Source organism: Struthio camelus, chromosome 1 (genome assembly GCF_040807025.1).
Source record: "Struthio camelus isolate bStrCam1 chromosome 1, bStrCam1.hap1, whole genome shotgun sequence".
NCBI lineage: Eukaryota > Metazoa > Chordata > Aves > Struthioniformes > Struthionidae > Struthio > Struthio camelus.
Window position 1 is genome coordinate 31159368 of NC_090942.1, and position 25400 is coordinate 31184767.

At 39.7% G+C, this 25400-nt stretch overlaps 2 protein-coding genes across 3 annotated transcripts; both read right to left on the minus strand.

Moving 5' to 3' along the window:
* Positions 1-420: 420 nt before the first annotated feature.
* LSMEM1 (leucine rich single-pass membrane protein 1) lies at positions 421-9711 on the minus strand. 2 transcript variants are annotated; one of them, XM_068931183.1, is made up of 5 exons: positions 9535-9711; positions 8737-8933; positions 6828-6959; positions 2978-3118; positions 421-969 (listed from the first exon to the last, which is right to left on the minus strand). In XM_068931183.1, the coding sequence occupies exons 2-5, from the start codon at positions 8813-8815 to the stop codon at positions 761-763; spliced, it is 561 nt and encodes a 186-aa protein (XP_068787284.1). In that variant the 5' UTR covers positions 8816-8933; positions 9535-9711; the 3' UTR covers positions 421-760. The 2 variants fall into 2 exon arrangements, with proteins under 2 accessions (XP_068787284.1, XP_009687812.1); XM_009689517.2 differs by lacking the exon at positions 8737-8933.
* Positions 9712-11683: 1972 nt separating this feature from the next.
* Positions 11684-24093, minus strand: IFRD1 (interferon related developmental regulator 1). The gene is made up of 13 exons (XM_068933089.1): positions 23770-24093; positions 21289-21393; positions 20205-20286; positions 19619-19743; positions 19121-19278; positions 17751-17801; positions 17448-17626; positions 17229-17337; positions 15224-15358; positions 13782-13910; positions 12572-12667; positions 12316-12387; positions 11684-11866 (listed from the first exon to the last, which is right to left on the minus strand). Exons 1-13 carry the CDS (start codon positions 23813-23815, stop codon positions 11843-11845), a joined length of 1311 nt encoding a protein of 436 aa, XP_068789190.1. The 5' UTR covers positions 23816-24093; the 3' UTR covers positions 11684-11842.
* Positions 24094-25400: the final 1307 nt, after the last annotated feature.

The following is a 25400-nucleotide window of genomic DNA, read 5'->3' on the forward strand; positions in this document are numbered from 1 at the left end:
AAGAGAACAAGAATATGTGATCCCACATCACCTTATAAAAACCCTTGGCCTTCCCCTAGAAACTGCCAATAAAAACTGAGTACAGCATATTTATGTTGTTGTGAGATGGGTATTACCAGACTGAGTCCTCCAAACCCATTTCCCATTTAAGACAATATGACACCTGCTTTCAGTCAAGACTGGTTTGGGCTGAATATGACATGTTATGAACAGGTTTGGTTTTAGTCAAGTTTGTTTTTTCTTAAGAAGTAAGTCAATATATTTAGACATGTAGTAAGGCAAACTACCAAGCTCCATTGCAAAACTCTATTTATTTATAAGTTATGGAATCCTCAGTTACCCTTAAATACAAATAATAAACAAGCAAACACGACTTGTTCCTAAGAAAAAGGAGAATGATTAAGCGAATGAGGTCTTGCTGGAATCATTTGAATTAAAATCACTATTTTATGTGATCATTCACTTTCATCAAAGGAAAACTAAGTCCCTAACCCTGCAATTTATGATATACAGGGAATCTGGAACTCTCCTGAAAATTTTTTGACGATCCACTTGTCAATGTAAATGATGAGGGCTTAGTTTTGGAAATCTGTATTCACATAAAACAGGATCAAATATTATTTTCTAATTTTTTTCTATTCACATATCTTTTCTGCTGTTCCTGTGACCACATCAGAATGTTTAAGTAACCTGTTTTGTCATGTGTGAAAATATCTGGGTGCATGAATACAGTGACATTGAATTTCTTTCTGAAGAAAATCTATTCTCCAGGGATTTTCAGCTCAGCATGGGTGAATAAGTGATCATGAGGATCAGGAGCTGGTGTGAAGAAGTCTCTCTCCTTTTCCTTAATTCCTGATTGATTTAGATGCTTCAATATCATATTGTTCATTTTCTTAAGCTCTTCTATATTCTTCTTTTCAAATATTAGTCTGTTTGATAGTTGGTCCATCCTGTTCCTAGTTTGAACTTGAAAAGGAAAATGCACCACATCATTACATTGCCAACGTTTAAGTCAAAAGCATTGCTGTCCTCTCTTGCATCCCTGTGGGAGTTTGTAGGGAAATTATGATGGGTAAAAACAAAACAATGAAAACAACTGCAGAACCTGATAATAAAAAGTTATGCATCTGGTACTACTGCTCACCAGATTCTTTGTCTGCTTATTTTCTGTTTTACTCAGTGTAGTGCGGAGTAATACAATCAAATACACTGGCTCAGACAGGTTCTGCAGTCTTCATGGACGTATCCATTCCATTAGCGTCCGCAGGAAAATAGCTTACTTGGGGACTCCAAGATGCTATTTCTGAACAGTATACATCTGTATTTTTCTAAAAGTATAATTAGTAAAACACTCACCGAGACCTAAGACTACCACTTGATTTCCTAAAGCATGTGTAGATTAAAGGAGAATTCTTGCAGATATTAGCATTAAGAGGTCCGTTTCCTCCGTAACATCAGTAAACAGTATCAGTCACGTACACATTTGGAGCCAATTTTATTCTGGCCTTCTGAAGTTTACAAAATTTACGCATGGGCTTGAAGCTGGCAAAAGCTTAAGTCTAATAGTGCTAATACAAAATGAGTTTATGACTATGGATTGCAAACGTAATCTGAGATAAACACTACTGGAAATGCAGTTCCTAAAAACACAGGCCTCTACCAACCTGAGCCCAAGCAAACTCCTTTAATCCCTATCAGCAGCATATCCACTATTACTTTAACATTTTTCCACTAGAGGGGCACATTACTCATTCATTTATACCAGAGCTGCACTTTCAGCAGCTCCCAGTCAAGCGTATCTGGAGTACAAGTATGAGATATTTTTATTCAAGTTTTACAGTCATGCCACTTAAGATTTCCTTTGTGCTCTTTACTTTTCTGATGTTCTGTCCTTTGGGAGCTTGTGAACAGCATCAGTCAGGGGTTAGGATTTCCTGTTTAAAAGGGAAAGTATCTCTGCTATGCTCCAGTGAATATCCTAGTAGAGGGGAAGAAATCTTGATTTCACATGGATTCCATTTCTTTAAAAATGGACTCATATTTTAAAATAATTCACCTCATGCTCTGTTCAATAAAGTTAGGACAGAAAATCCCAAGGTGGCAAGAGCTCCATAAGCCAAGGTCACCTGCAGCCACGTGCTTAGCAGTCTCCGCTAAGCCAGCCCAACCAGCCCAACTCAGGTGGACCAGTAATTATATCTACAGACTTAATGCTACTTGCCAATTTTGATATATCTTATCTGCTTTTTTTTCTTTTGTTTCAAGTTTTCTTAGTTCCAAACAATTTCTAGGCATGTACAAACATTTAATTTCCAGTCGATGTTTTCAGAAACACAGTTTAACCTTGCTGAGCTAAGTTTGTGTTCTTATCGCCTCACGATTAAATGCAGGTTGCTTAAAGCCTTCCTTTTAGGTGTAGATTATGTTGCTGTCTTGAATCTGGGCTCAACTGATAAAAGTCTATGAGGGAATGGGTGTTAGGTTAATATCGGCACAGCACTATAGAGAAACGATATTTTTCTGTGGTTGAGGGAGCAGATCAAATAAGTTCCCTGTAATATATATCAAACCTGAGCTCTACCCACTAAATATGTGCCACTGTGTATTTTGGGAGCTATCTGTTTTTTTCTTTTGGCTCTCCAGCCTGTGAGGTAGAAGCTGCACTGAGTATAAGCCCAAAGGGTAAAAGAGAGTATTAAAAATTATTTCACAATCATATACTCTGCCCTTATACACAACGCCCTCATCTTGATAGCTGTTTAAGCTCACAAAGCCTTTGCACTAACAACAAAGTGGCACATTTTAGCTCAGGGAGTAGAGGCCTGGACCCAGGACCAAGACCTGGCATCGATAACCATTTAAAGCCTTCGACCGAACGAAGACAGCAATAGCATATTATAAGGTAGAACAATACTTTTTGACAAGTTCTTCTTTCATCGGGCCCTATATTTTTAAGAACCATTGTTTTACTTACTTATTAAAGATATTACGAATGAAACAAGTGCCAAACTGACAATCAAAGTCAGAATCAAGGTGACGAAGAACAAACATTGGTTTCTTATGTTGCTCCATGCCGTGTATTCTGCGGTACCACCAGTGTTCTCATCTTCCTCATCTGTTATGAGATGACAAATCATTTTGTGATAAAATACGTTAAGAGTGGTTAGAACAAACGTGACAAAATGCTTCTGGCTCCAAGCAGATACCATCCAAAATAGATCCTAATTTTGGCCAACACACTTTAATTCCTTTGATATTGCCTGAGAAGTGAAGAAACCGACTTTATGAGCCCAGCTTGAATTTGGAAGTATAGAAAGTATAGCTGTTGGACTATATTAATAAAAATATTTTTTATTGTCGAAACGTACTGTTTTATTGAAGCTGAACAGTTTTATAAAGATCTACTGATTCCAATGAAATTTTCATCAGAAAGCTTTCTAAGGGCCTGAATGGACTTGACCTTTTCAAAAAAGAAGAGAGTAAAAAAGTATTACTGAAAGCCTGGTACAGATTCATCCCGCACATTCCTCCTCTAGGCTGGTTACTTATCTATTTGATGGTAGAAATATCCCTGAGATGACCAAATTCCCAAATTAAGTGCCTCAGTTAAGCTCCTAATGTTGGATAAGATGAATGCAAGTTTGAACTTTTTTATCTTAAATGTTTTGTATGTTCTTCTTCTTCACCGAAAACCTTCTAAAGGTTTTGTGAGTTTCATTCCAACAAAAAATGAGGTATATATCGTCCAGATTTCTCACAAAGTGGAACAGACTCTCGCATGGACTATGTATATTGTACTTCAAGCACATGAAGAATGAGGGGAAAAAACAAGTAGTAGTTATGCTTTCCTCAAATTTGAGTTGCAAGCCAGTTTACTGCTCTTTTAAGAATGTGTTGCATAAAGGGAAAGTCAGCAGGTTTTCTCATAAAAATAGTTGCAATCAAATGAAAGGTGGCAATGAGCCCTAAAGGTAATGGGGGAAAGTTTAGTGAACACTTTGAAAAGGTTCATTTGAGTATCAAGTAAGTTTATACTTCACAGAACCACAGAATGGTTGAGGTTGGCAGGACCTGTGAAGCTCACCTAGTCCAACCACCCTGCTCAAACAGCATCACCTTGAGCAGCTCGCCCAGGAGCATGTCCAGTTGGGTTCTGAACTTCTCCAAGGATGGAGACTCCATAACCTCGCTGGGCAACCTGTTCCAGTCTTCAACGACCTTCACAGTGAAGAAGCGTTTTCTTGTTTGTGCCCACTGCCTTTTGTTCTGTCACTGGGCACCACTGAGGAGAGTCTGGCCCCATCTTCTTTACACTCACACAATCAGATCTTTTTAAATATTGATAAGATCCCCTGGAGCCTTCTCTGCTCCAGGCTAAACAGTCACAGCTCTCTCAGCCTCTCCATATGAGAGAAATGCTCCAATCCCTTAATTATCTTTGTGGCCCTACTTGAGCCAGAGTTCTTTAATCCCAGTTTTGCACACAACTTTAACTATTTCCAAAGGTTTAGTTTTATTTATTCTTTTGGGGGGAGCAAGGAGCTAATGTCATTTCATTTTGACGTTGGTCTTATACATGCTAAAATGATGTTCGAGTTACATGCAAAACCAGATTAACTGTAAATTCTTCTGTAATCGCTCTCTTGCCATTCTGAAAGGGAAAGTAGCACGTGCATCTATGAAAAATGTATTTCTAGATTGTACTCTGGTTTTATCTGGTAGAAGTCTTTTAGATCTTTGCAACTGAGCCTGCAGTGATAAAGCTGAGGGAACCATGCATATGCCCTAACAGGACTTCAATAATGAACAAACCTGGGGCTGAGCAATTCACTGAACTAGTAGGAGGTCTCTGGGAATATCTTTGCTTTTCTTTATTGGATTTATCATGCTCCTGCCAGCAGGTAAACTAAATCCTTTTAATATTTGGGTTTGGGGTTTTGTTTTTATTCCCACAGCATTCATAACAAATGCATAATGTACTAAGTGCCTGCACCAATATTGCTTCAGTCAGAATAGTAAGGGAGGGGAGGTGCTGCTACAGTCTCTCCAGTGAGCTGTCAATGGAGTTCTCAAAAATGCTCCACGCTCGCTCTGCCTAATGAACACTTCTTACTACGCGACTGGCTAAACGTGCCAGACTACAGTATTGAATCATACAGTAATGAATCATTGAACACAGATTCTTGCCAAGCTGCAAAGAGCAAGACCGTTTTAGGATCTGAAACATACATAAATTGCTGCATGGCTCCAATCAAACTAATCAAAAGGTCTTTACATTTTAAACACCTTTTAACATGATTGCTAGTGTGTTTGATTATGCCAGGTCATAATAAGCTACTGAACAAAAGCAGTGCTGTGTGTACTGCAACACTTGAAACATCGGTTCTAAACCACACTGGGCATCTGCCATAGCAACTAATAGATCATCCACAATTATTTAGTATTTATCAGAAAGTGAAAAATACTCCACAGATCCCATTGATTTTCTGGCAAGAGAATCAGAATTGTATATACACTGCTGAATAGGACAGCTAAGGACTGTGAAAAATTCATTTTTACTGGTAGGATATATTTTACTGGTAGGATAAGATACCTACAGAATCTCCAAGCTTTAGAAGAATTAAAAAATATGTATGTTAAAAAGACTCATCCTACAAGGACCCAAAGGACTTTACAAATGGATGTGTAAACTACATCTTAGGCTACCTTTATGTACTGATGAGTGAGGAGAAAGCACATGATTATTTCACGGAACCCTACATGATTACATGAAATTTACTTGGAAAGTAAACACTGTCCTATCAAAACTACGACAGGAAGCAAGATGGCCACGCTACACAAAGTTTCTTTGACATCAGAACTGATTTATCCTCTGTATTTTTTTGTAGTTGTTGAAGTAAGAAGATCGAGATAATAATTACATATGAATATAAAGTAGTTGATATCTAACATCTTTGTGTTGAAGGTAGAAAGTGGCACTGCTCTAAGTTACTTGCATTAGGAAAAATGAGAGGAATCAGAAGCAGAAGTGATAGAAAGGCATTCAAGTCCTATGACCGACTGAAAGGATGATTAAGTTATGGCCATTTGAAACTCATTTCAACATAGCTGTTTTTCTGTATATTTTCTTCAGTCAAATTTCAAAATTTGCCATTAAAGTAAGGGAAATAAAAACAGATTCAAATCTTGTCATGTGGAATGCTGCCAAAGAACTCCAGCTTTTAAGATGCTTTCAGATCACAAAAATCTCAAGTATATCTTAACTATCACTAGCTAAAAATATTCTTGTTGCCACAAGCAAAGATAAAAACCACATAAAACCAGTAGAACTGGGAGAGCCCATATCTGAAACTGTAAGTAAAGAGATCTGTGAATTAAAATCATTTAACGTTTCACAGAGTATTTCAGATAACTGGTTTGAGTCCTTAGGAGATGTGTCGTAAAAGAATCAACAGAAGTTCACTGGTTCACACTATTGCCACATGGGAATTTTAGTGCTTGTGAAGAGTCATGATGTTATTCATGCAGCAGGTGTATTTTGGGCAGTACTAACGAAATTTTCCTGCAAAGGATCACCTGATGGATCTAAATAGAAATGAAGGACAAGTTCAGCCAAATGTAGGGCTTGCCAAGAATTTAATACCAGTAGCAGTCAACAGGAGTAGCTAAACCATTACTCTCATTTAGCTATGGCAGCTTCCGGCTGTTGTGTGTCAACGATGCCATTTGCAGTCTTGGTTAGCCTTTTCAAATGCTACACAAAGTCTTTTTTATGACCTTCTGTGTGTGCAGGAATACCACTAAGCATCATTTATCATACGTACCTAGCACATGTTGGGATTCTTCTGGACAAACATTTAGTTTGTTTAGGTTATTTAAGGAATCAACTACATAAAGTTTTCCCTCTTCAGGAGTATTGGGCAGGTTAATTTCCAAAGAAGGCCTCTCCATTATATCTAAGCAAAATAGTAAAAAAAGAAAGTTAAAACATGGATATGCAAAATAACTGGTAACAGTAGATATCCTGATCTGAGGAAATGCCAGGCAGCCCTAACAACTCGTAAAATAAAGAGATTCGAAAGACCAACACACTTACTAGATCTTGAAAGAAAGGGTCACTCGGTTTGTAGCACTTGTTCTTTATTCTTGGAGATCTTTGACAAGTCTAAAATTTCATTTCCACATAATACTTGTGCATGCATTATATAGGTATATATACCTATTTAGAGAGTCTATGTCACTCGCTCCAATGTTGATTTGAACATTAATTGCTTAGTTATATAACCCTTTTATTTCGGTGGGTACTTGGTAAATTAGAGGTTGATATCCTGACCCTAGTGAAAGCAAAACATTTACTAACCTCACCAGAAAGGATATCACTCAGGTCCTCTGCTTTAAGCATCAAACAACTCAGAGATGAGAAAGAAAGCCAGAAAGCTGGTATGGACATGGGAGATAAGCAGCAAGAATACAGGTTTGCTTATGCACGTTGCAATGTCAGTGTGAAATTATTATCTACCTGTGAAAAATGGAGCAAAAAATACTCTTTTCCTAGTATGGTTCTACTTGATGTACAGGCTAGTTCTGGACAAATTAAAGCCTGGTAGCAGATCTTTTCTTCGGAAAATACCCTGCCCACTGGATGGGGCCCAATCAATAAAAACAGCTTCTCTGCCAAGGCTGCATGCACAAACTGAGTTAATGGTTGTATAAATATATCCAGTTATGAGGAAAGATTTCCTATATAAAGAAGAAGCAATACCTAAGTAGGCTCCCACACGGGGTGCACATTATTTCTTAACAGTCTTCTTTCCGTTTTCTTTATGTTATCCTGACTCCAAAAATGTATTCTAGAAACATACTACTGTTTGAGTCATGAGGAGATGCAGTTGCTCTAACTAGGCATCTTAGACAACTACACTGATTGTGGCTAACTCCCTCTATAATCAGGAAGAAAAATCAGGTGCTTCCAGAGTTGTGTTCCTCCTATTTTAAGGTAGCTCTTTTTAGACCTTAGTATTGCAGTCTAGAGGTACCTTTTCTTTGCTTGGCAATGTAACAGGGGAGCTCACAGAGACTAGCTTAGACTTGGGGGTCATTTACATTGCACCCAGTTAGTATTTTATCAGATCTATCATATACAATTTACGCACCTGCACTCCACACTATACAAGCCTCCTCTTCATGGAGGGAGTTAGGCACCTAAGGGTGATTTCTGAACCCTAAATGGGTCGAAATTGCCCCCTTGACATGCCTCTCCCTCTCTCTTCTTCTCCAAGAAATAGAGAGAAGGTAGTATGACCAGATTCCTAACTTACCATTTCAATTGAAAACCTGAAGTATGAGCAATACAAGCCTAAATGTTTGCAAAAAAGACCTATTTTTTCCCCCATCAAACCAGATTCAGGAGAAAACTGTCATAATTTGTCCATTGGGATGTTTTCTCCCCCAAATTTGAGCACAGAGCCAAATAACTATTCACTGCGTCTCAATACAACTGCAAAGACAAAGTGCTTTAATCACTTCTGAAAAAGGACTAGTTCTCCCAGTGAAGAGTGGAGATTGACAGGCCTACTTGTATGCTTTTTTACTTAAATTTAACAGAGCCCAACATGGAAACAATTACAGCTTATTTTTTCTCTTTCAGAATTGCTGCTGTAAAGCACAAAAATAAGGTAGAAAAGCTAGAACTGTAGTGATTATAGCCCTTATAGACTTATTAACCCTTATTACCCTTATTACCCTGATAACCCCGTAAGATTTTTAGATGTGCAGCAGTAATTTCAGGACAGATGGTTGGATCCACTTTCATCCCCGTGGAATGTCACATGGTGCAAGACAGCAACTTTTGCTGGTGGCATCATCACCAGCGCTATCTCTGGTATCTCCATACAAGCAAACTCGTGGCCAGCTGCAGTCGTTATGGAGCCCTGTATTTCAGCAACAGCATGCTAAAAGTCACCACCTCACACACAGACTGGTTATTTTTAGCTTCAGAACAGTTGTTTCTCTTGGGCATTTTGACTAGTACCTCCCTGCAAGTTCTAGGAAGACTCTTCTTAACAACTTTAGCTGTAATAAACGTGAGTACCTTTGATCCATTAATATTAGGAATTGAATTTATATATTTCTGGGTTCATTATTAAATATTTAAAACCAGTTTCCTCACTGTGCATGTAATTGCAGTGAAGAAAATCAGTACTGATTGAACAAAGTCTATTTTAAGTTTGTTTGGATTTTCTTTTTTCCACTGGTGTCCCAGGACAAATGAGAGAGGACACAGCCACTGGTGTCACTGGCCAAGTCTACATTAGCTTCCCAACAAACTGATCTAAACATTGTGCTTTTTAAGCCGTTCCATCCTCTACTGTAACCTTGCTTAAAGACCATTTCCCCATCCGACTTTTAAATTTCTCCTTAAACTGTTGTACTTAAATTAAATTAGCACTTTGTGTAAGAAGTCAAACAGAAAAGATGATGATGATCAAGTCTAAAAGGAGTTAAAAAACAAGAGAATGAAATGTTACTTACAACATAACCACGCTGAGCTAATTTGCCAGTATGGAAAATATCAGCCAGTGACAATCACCAGAGGAAAACGCGTGCTGCTCTTTCTCCACTTTTAGACCCATGAGAACCCGTCAACTCCTGCACAACCCATGAACGCAGCTATGAAACAGACTGTCCCTTTCAGTCTATATTTAGTGTTCATCTTGGCTAAGTAGACAGGCTTCTAAATATTGATCTGTTTAAAAAAAATCAGCACACACACAGCTCTTCTTTATTATATTGGAATCACTATAATATCCTATAGTGGAAAACTGGAAAATTTGTTTCTAGTGGCAAATACTTTGCTAACTTTTTTCTCTGTGATGCCTTTTTTAAACTAGTTTGCTATGCAGGAGAGTCTTATCTACAGTATTGTAATTATGAGTACCTTCGAGGCATATACTGAAGAAACAGGGTTATTTTCCTCGTTCTTCCACATGCTTTTACAAAATCAAGTGGGATATGATACGGGACGGACGAATTTGTATAGCATCCTTAGTGGTTTAAAAAATAAATTCTGATGCAGTGATTGTTAAGTACTGATGATTGTTCCTTGCACAAAAAGTTTTTTTATTATTCTGTTGTTGCCAGCATTGCCATATGTAATGTTACAGCACATTGTAATGACACAGGCGGTTAGGTTAACACAAAGGGGACATGGGCCCAAGCAACAAATCCTCCCTGAAGCAATCTTATACTCATTATAGGCTACTGAATCCTACACTGAGTGACCTTAAATGGATAAAAAAATATATTCCTTTTTTCAGGAAACACCAGAGGATACATCTACTGACTGTATAGTTTTCCACCCCAAGCTGATAGGCTCTGAAGCAGCCCACTCTCAGTAGCTGGGCCATAACACACACACCTTAAGCTGCACAGGTCCCTTAGAAGCCCTCCATACAAGGAGGCGCAAGCAAGAAAAATTCTCTGTGTATCCCTGAAACATTCCTGACACCATCCTAGTTGTTAAGACAAGGATCCAAAACTCTCCAGTTCTAAAATTGAGGAGGTCTACAAACCTATCACAAATCCCAGCAGGCAGCAAAACAACCTTTCTCCTCTTCATGCTGAGCACAGCATGGCCTGGCCTGGCCTGGCCTGCTTCCAAGAGGGCAACTCAATTAGATATAGGCATAAACCGGTATGTTACACGTTCTGGATTCAGTTCTAATTTCTTCTCACTGTATAGTCCATATTCCTTTTCAGCATGTCCCCTTAAACCTACAGAAATGTTTACAACTTTAATTCTTACTCTTTTAAAGAGGTCTGTCTGTTAAAACAGAGAAAACACAACCTAATTAGCATGCTTCCCTTCCCCCCAATCAAACACGGAAGTCCAAATTGAAATACACTGACAAAAATCTTCGCAATGATGGCTTTTGCTGCTCTACATCATTTTTACTGGAATACACTGTGCTGTAATCCCATTTTGTTTCTGCTACAGAAAAGAAACCTGAACCTAAAAAAAACAAAGAAAATACTGTATGTTTGAGTGGAGGCTTTAACAGAGGCAATAGTAGGTTTTTTTTGTTTGTTTGTTCAAAGTTGACTTCTTTCGCAGATAATGTGACCTTCAGTTTTAAGAACATTTATTCTAACAGGCAATTCTGCTTTGGTTCAGAAGCTCCAGCTACCTAAAGATCTATTGCCTTTACAATAGATCATCCTAAGGAAGTATTTTCCCCACTTATTGACACATTCCAGTCATCTGGAGACTAAAACTGAGGGTATGAGAGTAGTTTTCAGGATGATAAACAGGGTGTCTAGAGTGTTCCCTGTACAATAAAGGGACGAGGTGTTTTGCATACCAAAACCAAGAGAAACATGTGACTCTTAATGCACAAGTTTGACCATTTATAACACAAACTGCTGTCACAAATCATGGGTAGGCTGAAGCGCAGCCGATCATGAGTTAAAAAAAAAAATATATATATATATATACACACACCTTACAAAAACAATACGGTACAGTTTCATTGTAGTGTCTGCTAAAGAATTGATACTAACTCACTCCTATGTCCAGGCAAATAAGTAAGTGTAGTTTTGCATGAAATAAACCCATCAGTTTTAACCCTTAGGCTTTTCTAGCATTTAAGCTTTTCATTCAGGTAGTGATTACTTTCAGACAGACAGAAAACAGAAAAATCTTTATTCCAAAAACTTAATATGCAGTTTCAGATCACATGAATCTTGGTTTTATTTTACATTGATACAAGTATTGTCATTTACTACTTCACTATAAGCGAAGGTAATTGAACTTCATAGTCCCATTTGGCATAAAGTCATACTATGTAGAGTTTTCTTCATCCATCTGCCAGTTAAGAGTTAAAAAAGTTACTAAAATTTTGTCACATGAACAAGTTCAATTCCATATTAACACATTCCTACCAAAAAACACTTGGTCAAATTAATTTAGTTTTCCTTAATACAGATTAAGGAATCAAATCTGACACATGGCAATTCAATACATTTATCCCCACCATTTAACAGTTGTGTTACAATATATTCAAGTTTGGAGCAAGTTGCATGTAAGTGTTACAATTTACCCCTGCCCTCCATCTTACCAATCTATATACAATACACAAGCAACTAAGCAACAACATGCATTATATTTACAAATATTATACATTATCCCAGTGTACAAGTGCAAGCTGTGACTACGGAAAGTTAAAAACTCACTTAAACAGTGATAAATATATTTTAATTACGCAAGCCTTAAAACCAAGTGCCATAAAAAAGGAATCAGAAAAATTCACCCACATCTGCTCTTTTATCACGACATTTACTTCTAGCCTTTGTCCGAGCCTTGAATGCTGCAGAGTTGTACAAGTGCTACAAAATAAAAGGAGAAATTAAGCTCATGAATGTTCAAAATGTTATGTTTGAAATATGTTATGCAATGTTATGTCCCAGAGATTTTTTTTTAAATATCATCTAAGAAACAGCTGAACATACCATTTTCATAGAACCTGGTAGATCTTGTGAAGGGTATAGTGTAACAAAAGCAATAACCTACCCTTTCAAAACGGGATATCTTCATTGTTTTAAGAGTTGCAGCATCTAGCATTACAGGCGGACCAAGCTCGAACACATTCCGAAGAAAGTCATTTGACTGAGTAACAATAAACAAATAATCAGTTTCTATTCTGAGTAGCCTCCAGAGGTGACTACTATCAAATATCAAGAAGCATTCAATAATAAGTAATAGCAGCAGTTTGACATGACTCCCAATATCATTTGTTATTAAACCAGGAAACCCACCTTGTTTGAATCAGAATAAGGCTAGGAAGTCCCTCTCAAGGAAACCGAGAGGGTCACTCCATTTATTTTGTCTGCCCCAACAAGTGAGACACCATTCTGTTACATCCTTTACACAAAATCAGGCAGCTGGACCCAGATCCATGTGGTTTCACACCACACTAACTTAAATAGTGCTTCTACAACCAGTTGTCTATAAGAAAGCTGTTACATGCCTAGGCTCCCCTTAGCCATGTATAGGAATACAACTCACACTGGACTGAAGGTTTTAATGCAGTGATCATCATAGTATTATGGGAGCACATATTCCTAAGCTACAGTTCCTGCTCCCAAAACATATTTAACTAGATGACTAGTGAACAAGAGTTCCCAGAGCAGAGATGCAGACTTATTCCTGCCCTTCTTAAGCACTGTCATCACTGGGCTGCAATCACGCTCATCATTTTTGACTCAGAATTTGCATTCCTTCTTAAAGTTTGAACAGGAAGGATGGAGCACACCCTGATGACTAAGCTGAAGAGAGCATGATGATTCAGAAGAAAAGCTGAAGCTACAGAGGTATCAGCAAAGTTCTTTATTTCTTGGAGAAGTCCGCTCGCTTCCTGCTGACCCAGGGCACCCAGGCTACAACTCAAAGCCAGCTCACCAGGACAGTTCTTCCAGCTCAGTCTAAGTTCTTCCTTTTCACTTTTTTCCTCTCAGAGTGTTACAACACATCTTCTACAATGCAGATATGGCTTTTATTTTCCAAACTCAAGTAGGTGTGCAAGTGTTTTAACAGACTCTTACTAATTTTAGGAAGTGCTGTCTTTAATGCTTCTAATACAGAAATGATTATTTAAAGTTCCACTAATGATTTCACACTTCATAGTCTGAATTACTACCAAGAAACTAAACAGGGAAGGAGTCTCTTGTTACTAACACAGTCTGAATATGTAACAAACAGCATGTTTCAAACAGCAGCTCACCTGCAAATGATATTGCATCCCTGACCCCAGAATCTCCTTGAAGGTATCATAGGTCTGTTTTTTAACCCAGCAGTCAATATACATGCGCTCTGGTCCAAATTTAACTGTCTCTGTAGGAAAGTCACGCTCCTGTGCAAAATTAAAGGAAGCAACACATATGATTTTAATTTAAAATCGTTTTCTGCATTAGGATCTGCAAATAAAATCTTAAGAGCTTTATTTTGCCTGAGATTATTTCAAAAACCCAAAACCTCCCAACTAACACACACATTTTAAAGATAGCATTTGTTCATAAGCTGGTGTATACCTTAAGTATACATCTCATCCCCAAGAGACAGTTGACATTCTTGAAGTCAGAAGGGGTTTATTTGTACTGATTAAAAAAAACACACACAAAAACAAACATACAACTTTCTTTCATCTTGAACTTGAGTATAAGAATTAGACTCCAGAAAAATCAGTTTTGAGTGCAAGATTCACTTTTTAGTCAGTCTGTACATCAAATTTAGCCCATGCCTTTCAAGTTCTGTACTCCAAAGCAAGCTACATTTGTGACAATGTAACGTAACAACTGTTCATGACTCAAAGTGTGAATTCAAATCACTCCAAGGCCTTCTTTTTGGCTTCTCCAAGATGTTAACCTGCTCTGTCATCTAGTATTTAGTTACTTAATTTTTATCTTGCCCTATGGATAAGAGTATCTGACAAGGCAAGAATCTAGCTCATTCAGTAAGATAATAAATAATCCATTAATGCAACAGAAGTTCGACTTTGTCTTACAGAAGCTTCGCTATAGAGAAGTCATGTCATCATCCAAATCTTTTAAAGTACTTTTTTTAATGCGTCTGTTAATCTGGATTTTGAGAACTACAGGATTACTGCACAAGCATTATTACGGGGGGGGGGGGAAAAAAAGAAACCCACACAAACAGTTCTTCAGCCCCGATAATAAGATATCTTTCCAAATTGCAGCTCTTATCAACAGGATACTACCAAGTTGCTTTGTTTATTTTGCACAGGAGTCTAGTGGAGGTTTTGTTTGTTTGTTTGTTCTTTTAAATAAACCTTTTCAAAATTCAGGAAGCTAATCTGGACACCATACAAAGTTTACCATAAGCAGGCTTATTTTGTACAAAACGGGAATAATCTGCTGTTTATACTGTAATATTTGGACTTTTGAAAGAAAAGTCTTCTTCAATGTGAAAGTCAAGCTTGGACTACAGGAAAAAAGTTTGACTTCTTAAATGTTTGCTCTATATTCAAAAAAGTACAGTTAGAGGATTAGCAATCAGAATAATCTGAAGTCTCACTTATTTAAAGTAGATTTTTAAAAATTCTGCTGCCTTAACAAAAACAGTAGTTCTATATAAGACAAAAGTTCTCATACAATTGTACACTACATAGTCACAATCAATGTAGTCACAGACAGACATCAGAATCACCTCAACAGCTCGTAAAACATCTCTGAAGACTGATCGCTGCTTTCTTTTATCTACTTTGGCTCGGTGCTTGTTTCCATCAGTAGCTAGAGCTCTTAGTTTCTCTGTTAGAAGTTCCATATCTTCATAAAAGAAATCCTAGTCCAAAAAAAGAACACTTTTTAGTTTCTGGACTTAACACCCTTCCTTGCAAGTGGAAAAACTGATCTCTCTCCAAACTCTGGGCATATAGATCTCCACAACTTAGTGACCTTTCATATTGTTATTTAAAGAGATAGCGTGAGCGACTTTCTGTAGTTCCAGCTGCAGTACGCTTAAACCAGTAAGAATGAAGTCACAGGATCCATTTACCCAAGATGGATACTATGTTATATAATCTATGCTGGTAGGTAGAGCCACGTGAAACACAGCAGAGCTCCCTCAGTGTGCATACATACCTGGCAGTCTGTTCTGCTCTGTAATTCTAAGGGGCTCAAACTGCCTAACCAATCTGTTGAACCTTGCTGTCAGTCCTGTTGACAAGCTGAGAGCACTTTGAAGGAACAAGCTGGTTATTAGCACAGAATTCAAGCTTTGGAGATGGCTGAGAGACACCATTAGACTGACAGTAAAGAGTATTTTGTCATAATTTTGTATGGGGCGGCAAATTAAACATGCTTTTAAAACAAATGCATTCTAACAGAAGATCAACTCCAAATAAAGTTTAGTGCATAAATGTTGAACAGGCAATACTGTCTCTCCTCCATTTACTAATTCAGTGGTAGTTTACCTGAAATAGTAAGCCACTTACATTTAAAAAAAAAAAAAGTACCTTATCTGAACATTTTGTCTTTGTCGATTAAGTTGTTTACTGTACGATTTTTGAAAGAAACTGTTCAAATGCAGAACTAAAGGCAAAATAAATATTTTTCTAATTTACAATTATGGTTAAACAGAATTAATTTAACAGGAGGTTTTTAGTAAGTATAGTCTTATTCCTTAATGCATTTTAAGTTTTCAGTCACTTGCAGTCACTTTGACCAAGTGAAGAATCAAGTTCTGGGATAATTTTCCTTTCTTTCAAAGATGGCTTTCATAGCCAAGACTCAAATCCCCACTGTTTAAAATTAAACAGAAGTCTCAGCATATTGTTTCAAATTACACCATGTTAGCATGTTGTGTATCCTGACTCAATTGGAGTTATCCTTTCTTTTTGGACAGTGTTCTGGCAAAGCACAGCAGCCTTGATCAAGCTACCAGCCATTCAGGCAGTTCTCCCAAACTGTGCCTTGGGTAAGTGGCGACTACTTTCTTCAGTGCTGTCAAGAAAACAGTTCAGAAATTAATAAGGCATAATAAAAAAATGTAAAGTCAAGTTTAGCCGTGTATGAGCTAATACCAATAAGCTTTTTTAATTAATCTTAAAAAAAAAAAAAAATCAAGCCCCAGTAAATCTCACTAAACCTAGCAAGATTGGTATCTGTACATAATTAACTCCCTTCAAAACTCCCTCTTAAATTACAATTTGCTCTAAAACAGTCACAAATGCTGTGAAAGTGTCATGCAATACTGTTCAAGGGTAGGCATCAGCTGTGAGAGGAGGATTCTGCAGACTGGCAATGACTGGAACTTCTCTGTAGAAAAAATGAGGTATCTAACGAGTGCTCCAACTACAGTAATGTTTCATCTTGGAACATCTCTAAGAAAAAAATATTTTCTTTTTAAAAAGTTTGTGTTGGATTTGGATATTAAAGCTCACAAACTGCATTTCTAGCGTGTCCTGATGTATCATTTAACGTTTTATTAGATTGGCCATGTTTTGTACCACTTAAGCTAGTGTGCAAACATTAACCAGGTTGCTACAAAACGTTGCCACGCCCAATTAAATTGGGGCAGTCTCGCTACAAAGAACATATCCAGTGGATTATCTGTCTCTTGTGGAGAACAAGGATGCTATGTAACACAGGTTAAGAAGTTTATCTTGTCATCACCCCAACGGAAGAAAATTTAACTGCTGACTAATACTTACAGCATCTGTTTCACGTGCCAGTTCAAACAGAAGAGCTAGTGTTTCTCCAGCAGCTATTCTCATGTTGACATCATCACAAGACAGCAGACTTGGAAGCTTATGTAAGTGCCTAAAAGGGTTAGCCACATTTCATCAATGTGTACATTTCGTTGATGCTGCTTCACTGAAATATAAAAAGACTACCCAATCCTAACATTTGCTTTCCAGAAAGGTACTCACATTTCAATTTTCTTCTTCACTTCATTCATTGGACAAATGGTCAGCAACAGCGTCCACGCTAAGAGAGCACTGATGTGAAGGACGGTATTATGTGTACTCGATACACCGTTAGTGTCTCTATCTTTCTGATAAGCTTTTGTGAAGATGTTTTCAAGGCATTCCATAGTAGAGTACAGTTCCTGAATAGGAAAAAATCCAAGATCATAGACATGGCTGAAGATGTACATATTTTTCATATTGTTGATTTTAAAAAGTATACGTAACATATATAAGAAAATATATATATGTCTTAATTATCCTTACCGTAATGTCATCAGTGACAATGAAACAGCAAATCCCTAAGCAGGTTGCACACTAGACACGGAAGAAAAGAGTGTCAGTATTTGACATTAATTATGTTGACAAAATTCCTAAGCTCGAACCTTTGATATTTAACAGCTGGAGTAATGGAAACCCAAGATTAAGACCTCAGCAGAATAAAACTATTCATCACCGTTTAATTCAGCTACTTCAAAATAGTTACCTTTCAGTTTGTTTACTCTCAAGAGGACTTTATTACACAGGCTACTCCAAGGCATTTGCTTTTCATGCAGTATTATTTCATTCAACTTAAAAAGCCCTTCTGAAAAGCCACATGTAGCATTCTTTTCATGCAATTATTTTAAATCCCACTAGAAATCACTAGCAGAAAATAGGCTGGTAAATAACAACAGACAGCTGATGCTTATTCACAGCTGTGGGAAATATTTCTCCCTCTCTCTGCACAGTATTACAATTAAATGGCATTAAAACCACTGACTTGAACAGCCTTTCTAAATCCCTGTTCAACTAATATGACTTCCTCTTACAGCTGGTAATATCTACTGTAATAGAGCCTGCAGAATAGAAGTAACTAGCTATTTATGAGTAAATGTGAGTGGAGGAATATCAGTTAAACTCAAAAGTCTTAAACAAAGTTACTGGGCAAAAGCTTTAAATTAGTTTCAGCCAGCATTTTAGCATATACTGATGTACAGTCATTTTTTGTAGATGTATAGCCAAAATATTAGCCAAACTACAGAGGAAATGACTAGGTAAAAATACTAGATAAAACTAGGAAATACTAGGTAAAAATGACTAGGCAAAAATACTTTTGGTAATAAGAACGCGTTTAACTATGAAGTATGTAATTCTAGACCTGCTATATAAAATTTAATCATATAGAAATATATTTGTATAAATATTCTGCTGCTGTTACAAAAGTTAGAACTTAACTGGAAGTCACAGCAGTCAGTGGGGAAAACTATTATGTTTTTCCATAGGACTTCAACAGTCCAAAAATGCCCAGAAATAAAGCTAAGTGCTTTATTTTTGGCATGAAAGAATCAACAACCTGTAAACCTGTCCCATGGCCCTCAGAACTGGAATAAGGAGACTGCAGTACAGCGAGAGCTAAAACACTTCACAAAATACTTTTTGGTGAAATACCAGATTTAACAGCTCCTGACTGAACCCCCCAGGCTGAAGGTGAGAACAACGTTCAACCTTTCGGTTCAGTAGGAAGCTTTTCAAGTCAGTGATAACTGCTATGCCTCACTGGAAAGATACAGTTCTGTATTACATAATAGTGAGATGGTCTAAAGCCGCCCTTTGTCCCTCCCTGACAAGCAGAACAGGGAATTTTTTACACTTACAGCCTGTCTAGCTTGGATACTCGCTGCTCCATCACAAACAATCTTCTTCAGAACTGGTCCAAGGGTCTTAAAAATCTCTTCACTTTCAATTCCTGACCCCAGCTGCACACACAGAAGACATGCGAGTCCTGCAGCTGCACACTGTTCATCACTCTTACCTAGACATTAACATACTATGATGAGTGATTGCCTTGTGCATTCCTTCACAGAACTTGAAAGCTGTAAGTTTGAAAACTTGCAAGTGGAAATTCAGCAAGAAACACACCTTCCCTCGTTTTTATTACAAGTTAAGAGAAAGTTTAGACAGGATATAATTTCAGTTAATTTTCTAGGTCAGTTAAAAAAGTATGACACCTAAATTAAAAGTTGCTAATATAACTAATTTATTACATGCGCTGTAAAGTACTAAGGAAGCCTCACAGTCTTAATTCCTCTTAAACAACGAGCCATTTCATAGGGTTTTTTTTTTTTTTTTTAAAAAGCAAGCATGTTAATTACCTTTCTTTACACAGCGTTCAATGCTATCAGTTAGTGTCATTCTCCTTTCCATGATAAATTCATATAATATTTTAGAAGAAAAAGCATTTTTCAGACTTTCAAGAGCTGCTTGTCTTGTCTTCGCGCTGTTAGAAGAAAGACGACAACTTTTTGAAATCAACTCCAGTTAAAGTTTAGCCCCGTTTTTATGGTAGTCTATCCTTATCTAGTCCCATCAGATGATTAACATACACTAGCATCGTGAAGTATTAAGTGCTACCAATTGCCTCCTTCGCTCAAGGATAGAGAATCAAAGTTGTAGCCTGCTTATGCATTGCAAAGCTCATGATAGCACACCAGCTAAGAAAAAATCCCTTCGCCTTCGTTATTAGGAAAGGAAAGCCTTAGTTTCACTTATCCAAAAGCTCGGTGGAAGGAGAAAGGTAGTTTCAAATCCAGAATTAAAGCAAGCCTCCGCAGCAATGAAATAATTGTGATTTTGGAAGCTGTACTTTCTTTTCATATAGACAAGTTTGATACAGATTTTCCTTATTACATCAGAGAAAGCAAAAAACATATGCATGTGTTTCTTCAAAGTATACTATACCTCTTGTCCAATGTAAGATCAATAAATCCCTTCAATTTGTATTCTAAGTCTTCTTGAGTTGCTTCTTCATCAACTTCAGGCCCTAATCCATAAGAAAAGATTTAATCCAACTGAGATGATACATTTTATTAGCAGCTAGAGTAGTATCAAACACTGAAGTTTTTAAAGGTTTATCTAAGAAAGTAACGTATCAGACAACGGCAAAAGAATTGTTCAGTATAACAGCAACAGAATATTGTTCAGCCTCGGACAAGTAACTGCCCCTTAAGAATACTTTTAAAAACCCTGATCAGTGATTGTGTCTGTGCTGTTTCTATACCTACTCCTTACATGTGCTGAGAATAAATGCAGAAGCTAGCCAGGTGTTAGATAAATTTTGACACAACTGAAAGGCCATACACCAATCCTGTCAGCAAAATATTTTCATCCAGTCCACTATACCCATACCTGGAATCCTCACTGTTCATGCAGTGAGTACTACCTAGACAGGCTGTCCTATCCAACATCACTTCATAGCTGTCTCTGCAACTGCAGCTCAGTTAAGAATTGCAAGTATTCACAGCGAAGCCTTGCACCCATATCCTTCTGCGGCAGTAACAGGCTGTCAGGTCCCCTCACCGCAACAGAATGACATCTGGCAACTGCCCAGGTTGCAGAGATGGAACTGGAGATAGGATACTGCTTCCATAGAGGAGTTTCCTGAAGTACCAGTCTAGTTCAAAATAGGCAGATGTGACTCACACCTCAAGTTCTTTTGTGGTTACTATTACCTTAACTAAGTGGTATCAAAATCAGCATCTTGTAATGCATCTTAAAATTCTTTTTGTCTCGAAGTCAGCACTGAGTAATTGAGCTACTCTGAAAATTATCAGGCTTCTTTCATGAAGCCTGGAGCATGTTCTTACCCTATGTACTTCAAATACAAAAGGAGACACATTAGATTTAACAGTCATAGTCATTAATCAAACGCCATTATTTTATCACCTAGAAGATTCTTGCAGTCTAATACTTAAACAGAGCTGTAACGTTGCACTTAAATTCACATTTTATGTTTTCAGCAACAGGTCAAAATTAAAGAATATACCATCCTCAGTGAAGCTAGCAGGATCACTGAAGCCACTGCAGTGGCTCATAGTTTCGATTGATGCATCTTCATCACTAAAAGGCTGCACATTTCTGGGCTGACCACCTTAAAGAAAGAGATGAATACAATAGTTTGGTCATTTTCACAGAGAAAAGGAAGACCTGAATTCCAGGAGTAGATCCATCCCACCCAATTCACCTCCCCGACCAGGCACATATTACCACTTCCTTTCTCCGCTATTTCCTTTACTCCCACCTGTTCTGATGACTCTACTTCATGGCTCCATTCTAGAAGATCTTTTATGACAGTGATGGTAAGGAGGAACTCGCCTAGTTTTCTAAGCATTGGTAGAACGTCTAATTCTTTAAAAATAGCTTGGTGTTAATTTAACCATTAGAACTAGCTACTTAAAAGATTGTTCAGCTTTTTTTTTTTTTTTAATTTGGGGGTCTTTTAAGTCAGCATAAATTACACATTTAAGCAAACATACATCACACAGTTCAGTGCACAAGTGACTGGATTAAGTGTAGTATGTGCATCATCAGCACCATACAACCTTATGCTCTCATCAACTCTTCCAGCATTTAATCTTAATACTGTAGGCAATCGGTACCAGTAGGTAGTCTGGAACATTATCTCAATTTGAATACTGAATTACTAGCACAAACCAAAGCATCAAATGCTCTTGACAGGAAAAAGTTTTCCTCTTAGGACTGCGCAGAAAAAAGGGTTGGAGAAATTATAACGTAGCTGTGAACACTCATAGCCTACGTATCCTAGAAATTCAACACTGAAAAGCACTCAACTCAAAAATTACATGCTGCTTACAGAACATTGTAAGCAGTAGGATTTAGCTGCACAAAAATGTTTCTGGAATGAGTGTACAAGACGGGTGTGGGAAACACTAAGATGCAAAGGATTGGTGCAGACATGCTAGGCTCCATTTTTAATTGGCCCACTAAGTCACACCTGACTCCTACGGCTATAACCTGCATCAAGAACCAGTGCCTTCAACCCCTGTTTCTCCTTCCTAAGCTTTTTTGTTTCTGTATATCAGATTAAAATGGTTGGGTAGAAAGATCTCCATTTCATCTATTTCTACTGTTCCTAGTCATGGTGGCAATCAAATACTGCCAACAAGACATTCTAAATAGCTTCTTTTCCAAAACTTCAGTCTTTGATAACAGCAGCTTTTTTCCCCACTAATACAGGAATAAAAAGTTCCAGAGATGACCATCTTTTCCTATATTTATTCTTGTATCTTATTTACAGATATTTATAAATAAAAAGGAATAATTCTTTATTCCTGCACCTTATTGTTATTGCATTAAAAGTGATATAAACATTTTAGTAGACAGTGATCTAAACTATAATAAAAGATTAGTCTCAATGGCATTTCTCCACGGCACCTAAATTTTGTTTACAGGACTTGGAATTCTGCCCTTCTGTTTTTATTGTGTAGTACAACTGAGTCTAAACTATTTAGGAAGCCAGTACCTGCATGCTCACCACTTCAGAAAGACTTCCTAACTACCAAGAAACCAATACAACATTTTTATCTAGGAGGAATTAACATTGAGCTGATCACCGTCCAAATGTTTTCTACAACTTTTAAATAAAGTAATTTTCCTTTTTTTAATTTATTGGACACTTCATAGATTTTGAAGCTCTTGGCCATAAAACCATTCGTTTTAAGCACTTGTCATGCTTTTGTTTTCTATAGCTACAAATGAGAGACACCAGCCAGCACGTGGACCGAGAAACTTGGGACGTCGGAGCCCTGGCATGGCCACTTTTGTCTTCTAATAACGTCAAGCGGGGGAACTTCAACGGGAAAGTGGCAAGAGCGACAGCCAGCTCAGCACAAGCTGGAACTACAGCAGTTGCACAAAGACCTCGTGAACTGCTCGCTTCCCCAATATCTGATCGCAAGTGGGGCAGAATCTGCACACACGGCTACCCCGGCGGCGGCAGCCCCCCAGGGCCCACACCGCCCGAGGGTCCCGCTGCGGCGGCGGCGCTGGGACCCCCGGGCGCTGCCGGCCCGGCCGCCGCCGCCTCGCGCGCCCCGGCCCTGCCCCGCCCGCCCCGCGCATGCGCGCGAGCAGCGTGAGCTGGCGATTTCGGAGCCAGGCTCCCGTCGGCGGCGGCGGCCTCCAGCCAGCGTCCGGCTCGGGCTCCAGCCCGGCGCCGCGGCCCCAGCGGGGAGCCCGCCGGCCACGCCTGTCCGCTTCCCCATTAGCCACGGCCGGCTCCGCACGTCCCCAGCGTGGGGCCGAGGCGCCGCCAGACAGGGCGGCGGCTCAGCTCGCCAAGGCCGCCTTCTCCGAGGACGCGAGGCATCACGGGAAACGTAGTCTCCCGCCGCCGCCGCCTGTGCAGGCGCCGGCCGGGCGCGCCGCGGGCCGCGAACTACGCGCCCCACAAGCCCCGCGCATGCGCGGAGCCCCGCCAGCCGGCCGGCCCCAGCCGCGCTCTCACCGGCTCCGCGCTGGTGGTTGCTCCCCCGCTTCTTGGACTTGGGCATGGTCGCAGCGGCGCTTGGCTCGGGTCCCTCGGTTCCCTCTCCGGGTCTTGGTCTCTCTGCTCCCCCCCGCCCGGGTATCAGCGACAATCAGCCGATAGAAGAGCAGGATCGCTTTTTACTACAACGTCTCTGCGAGGCTGACTTCCCGGACCGAGGCAGCGGAGGTGATTGGCGAAAGCAGGCGAAGGACGAATCGGTGGCGAAGGCAGAAATCCCCGTGAAGGCCCGTGAGCGGAATCGATGCATCTTTCTCCTCTCAGACACCTGGAGCTAAAGGCGCAGAGGAGGCGCCGACGCGGCTTTTATGGCCAGCCGGGCTGCGGGGGCGGGGCCTAGCGACGCGCCCTTGCCGCGGCCAATAGCTGAGCGTCGCGTCAGCGAGCGGGTGACTCAGGCGCGCGCGGAGTCGTGACGCGCGACGCTGCCGGCGAAGGGAAGGGCCCTGGGGGCGGCGAGCCGAGCCGAGCCGGGCAGCGCCACCTGGGCGGGGCTCTGGCGGCTCACACGTCATCGGCGCCGTGCCGCGCTGCACCCTGGGAGCGGCGCGAGCGGCGCGGCCGTGGCCTGGGCTGACCCGCCGCGCCGCGCCGCGCCCCGCCCCGCCCCGCCCGGCCGGGGCCTCGGGCGGCCGCTGCGGCCTGGCGCTGGCAGCGGGCCCGCGGCGTGGGTGACGCCGGTCTCCGCGGCACCGAGCGAGGCGGAGGGCGCCTCTTTAAAGCCGGCTAAAAATACTTGAGCCCTGGCTATCTGCGCACGGGGCCGCGGGAGGACTGGGAGGGCCGGGCCGGGCCTGTCTGCGGAGCTGCGGGAAGGAATTAACGTTTTAGTGCACCGTGCGGGCGTCGTTACAGCGGGGGAAGGAAACTTGAGTGAAGGCGGCGTGCAGGGTTTACCTCAGGCCACGCAGGGCGGGCGAGGGGAGGAGCGTGGTTATTATGCCCCTGGGGGGCTTTTACACGCCAGTCTGTTTTAAGTCGGGCCACATGCTGTGCTTGTCGCTGGGTCACAGCTGGCAGCTGAGCGTATTTTTAATTGAAAATATTTTCAATTAGCTGTGGTTTTAAATGCTGTTGGTTTATGGAGAGAATCTTCTGCACCAGTTGCAATATACAGCTCTTGGGAAATGCCGGAAGGGTTTAACTGTTTACCTGTCGCTTACGGATAAATACAAGTTGTATAACTTCTTTACAACAGATTTTATTCCACAAAGATATGTTGGGAAGGAGGTTGTTTTTCCTCATCAGAAATGAGATGCCTTGCAACAAAAACCTTTTTGATGGTTGCAAGAAAGATTTCTTCTTTGTTTCATACTAACCACTCAGGAGTCTTTCTCATGTATTAGAAAAACCAGTTGTAACTTGCAATTTAGAGACTGGTGCTGTAAATGTATAAGGCTTTGTATTTGATCCAACCTTTTTTTTTCGATTTTGTACTGAACTTCAAGAAAAGAAAAAGAGGATAGTAGCATTCCTTTCCACCAAAAAAAAGAGATTGGATTACAGTATTTTTGAATACTAAAATATGGATATTTGTAAAATATCACTACTCATGTGGCATAACAGTGCTGTAGTATTTGGGCAAGGAA